The sequence below is a fragment of the Crocodylus porosus genome, unplaced genomic scaffold (assembly GCF_001723895.1).
Source record: "Crocodylus porosus isolate Cpor-Errol unplaced genomic scaffold, CroPor_comp1, whole genome shotgun sequence".
Lineage (NCBI taxonomy): Eukaryota > Metazoa > Chordata > Crocodylia > Crocodylidae > Crocodylus > Crocodylus porosus.
Genome location: NW_017728943.1, coordinates 69,927,554 through 69,929,765, shown reverse-complemented (window position 1 = coordinate 69,929,765; position 2,212 = coordinate 69,927,554). Strand labels below are relative to the sequence as shown.

At 54.9% G+C, this 2,212-nt stretch overlaps 1 protein-coding gene across 1 annotated transcript in view; it reads right to left on the bottom strand.

The window, feature by feature from the left end:
- Nucleotides 1-1,516, bottom strand: part of FBXO28 (F-box protein 28) — a 29,060-nt gene extending 27,544 nt beyond the window's left edge. The window contains exon 1 of the mRNA XM_019548580.1: nucleotides 1,390-1,516. Within this exon, the coding sequence (XP_019404125.1) occupies nucleotides 1,390-1,516 (127 nt within the window). The remainder of the gene's footprint in view (nucleotides 1-1,389) is intronic.
- Between the last annotated feature and the right edge of the window lie 696 nt (nucleotides 1,517-2,212).

Sequence of the window (2,212 nt, the reverse complement as noted above, 5' to 3'; positions counted from 1 at the left end):
TCCCCTGCCGCCGCCGCTACTGCCGCCGCGCCGGGAGGGGGCACTTCCGGTGACAGTTTCCGGCCCCGCCCCTCGCGAGGAGCTCTTAAAGGAGTCGGCGCGAGCTCCTCCAGTCTGGCCCCGCCCCTGTTCCACCCCCCTGGGGTGAGGGTCGGTCCCTGCCTTCACACCGGCTGGAGTCAGCGCGCGAGGCGGGGGGGAGGGTCCTTATTAGGGGGTAGCTGAGCCCCACACATAAGAGAGAGAGCTGTCCTATGAGATTTGAAGATCATAACCTGGGGCGATTTTATTAGGGCATCCCCATTTTTTTTGCAGATCCGCCCCAGAGTCAGTGTAATTGGAGCCCTGCTGGGAGGACATGGAGTGCCCCCTGCTCCGAGCAGGACCAGCCCCACCTGTCTGCCCCCAGCAGGGCTTTGTCTGCGGCTCGAAACCCCTCCAAGCAGGGAGACTCCGCAGCCCGGCCCAGAGCTTCCCCGCCCTCCTCCTCAGAGAGGCTCCCCTCATCTCTGCCCTCAGTCTCCCCTGCTGCAGCGCGAGCCCATTGCTCCCTGTCCTGCCATGTCCTGCCCTGCCAACAGCCCACTCCGTCCTCTTCGGAGCCCCTTTCCGGGAGTTGAGGGCTGCTATTACCCCCATCAGGCTTCTCTTCACACTAAATAAGCCCAGTTCCCTCAGCTTCTCCTCACCACTCCTGTTCCCCAGCCCCTCAACTATTTTCATTGTCCTCTAATATACTGTCTCCAACTTGTCCACATCTGCATAGTGGGGGACCCACAGGTGGATACAGTACTCCAGGTGCAACTTCACCAGTGCAGAGTAGAGGGGAAGAATCACTTCCCTCTGTCTCAGGGGCAAACGTGAGCCACATCAGAACCACAGTGGACTCCATTTCCCAGCAGCCCTTGCCCATGCCACCGCTGCTAGTTTCCATGGAGACCCCAGCAGCAGTGAGGCTGTGACTAGGGACCACGGTTTCCATGGAGACCGGCCCCAGCAGCACTGGCAGGACATATGGCTGGGCAGGGAGCTGCTCCAAGGCTGGGATCTTGTGGTGGTGGTAGCATGGTCAAGAGCCAGGGCAGACCCGCAGGGGCATGCAGGCAGCAGATCCTGGCTCTACCTGGGCTCCAGACCACACTGTCACCACTTCAGGATCCCAGCCCTGGTCCCAGAGCAGCTCCTGCCCAGCAGTGTACCCTGCCAGTGCTGCTGCTGCTGGTCTGCGTGGAAACCCTGGCCCTGCACTGTCATGGTACTGCCACTATTGGGTGTCCATGGAAACCAGCTGCAATGATGCAGGCAGGGGCTGCTGGGAAATGGAGTCCAACCACTGGCCATATCCACCATTTTGTCCACCCCTGCTCTATCTGCTGGCAATGCTCCTACTAATGCAGCCCAGTATGCTGATAGCCTTTTTGGGAACAAAGGCATACTGTTGGCTCATCATATTCAGCTTGTCCACTATAACCCTCAGGTCCTTTTCTGCAGAGCTGTTGACTTCATAACTTATCATCCTCTACCTGATCCCTCCTAAACTCTTCATTCTATAAGTGTGAGTGATCCCCCTTCTTTTTAATGGTCTGGATGTTCCACCAGTCAAGCTAGCCTTCGTTTTGCCATGCTGCTGTCTGTCAGCTGCTCCTCGTCATGAAGCTCCTACTTCACAGCCCGGCAGACTGTTTTTAACTCATTCCAGTGACATTCTATTTGTTTTTTGCTTCATCTTAGAAGGAATCATACAGCCCCAGGTCCCCAGAATATTCATAGAGCTTCTAATTTATTTTTAACGGGAGAAAAATGTATGTTGTGTCATTTGTGACAATGTACCTCACCATCTGCAGGTCCCCCCCACCCCCTTCAAAATCCTGGTTCTGCCCATGCCAGGATCCCACCTTGGAACTATTCAGCTAGGGAAGCAATAAATCAGGTGCCATAAGAGGAAGCAGCAGGGAAGCCATTGCGTGCATCAGCACAAGGGCACTCCAAAAATGTGCTCTGAAACAAGTATTTCCTATTTGGGAGCAGAGCACAGTGCACCCTGTACATATTTAGAGGCATACTGACTTCTGCCCTGCCCCCTGCTAATGCAGCTCTAAAATTACAGGCCAATATTGAAACAAGGCCTCCCTTTTTCTTTTCAAAGCTCAGGATCTGACAGCTTTTTCAACACAAACCATTAGTGATTAGAAACTGGGTTGCATCAATTCAG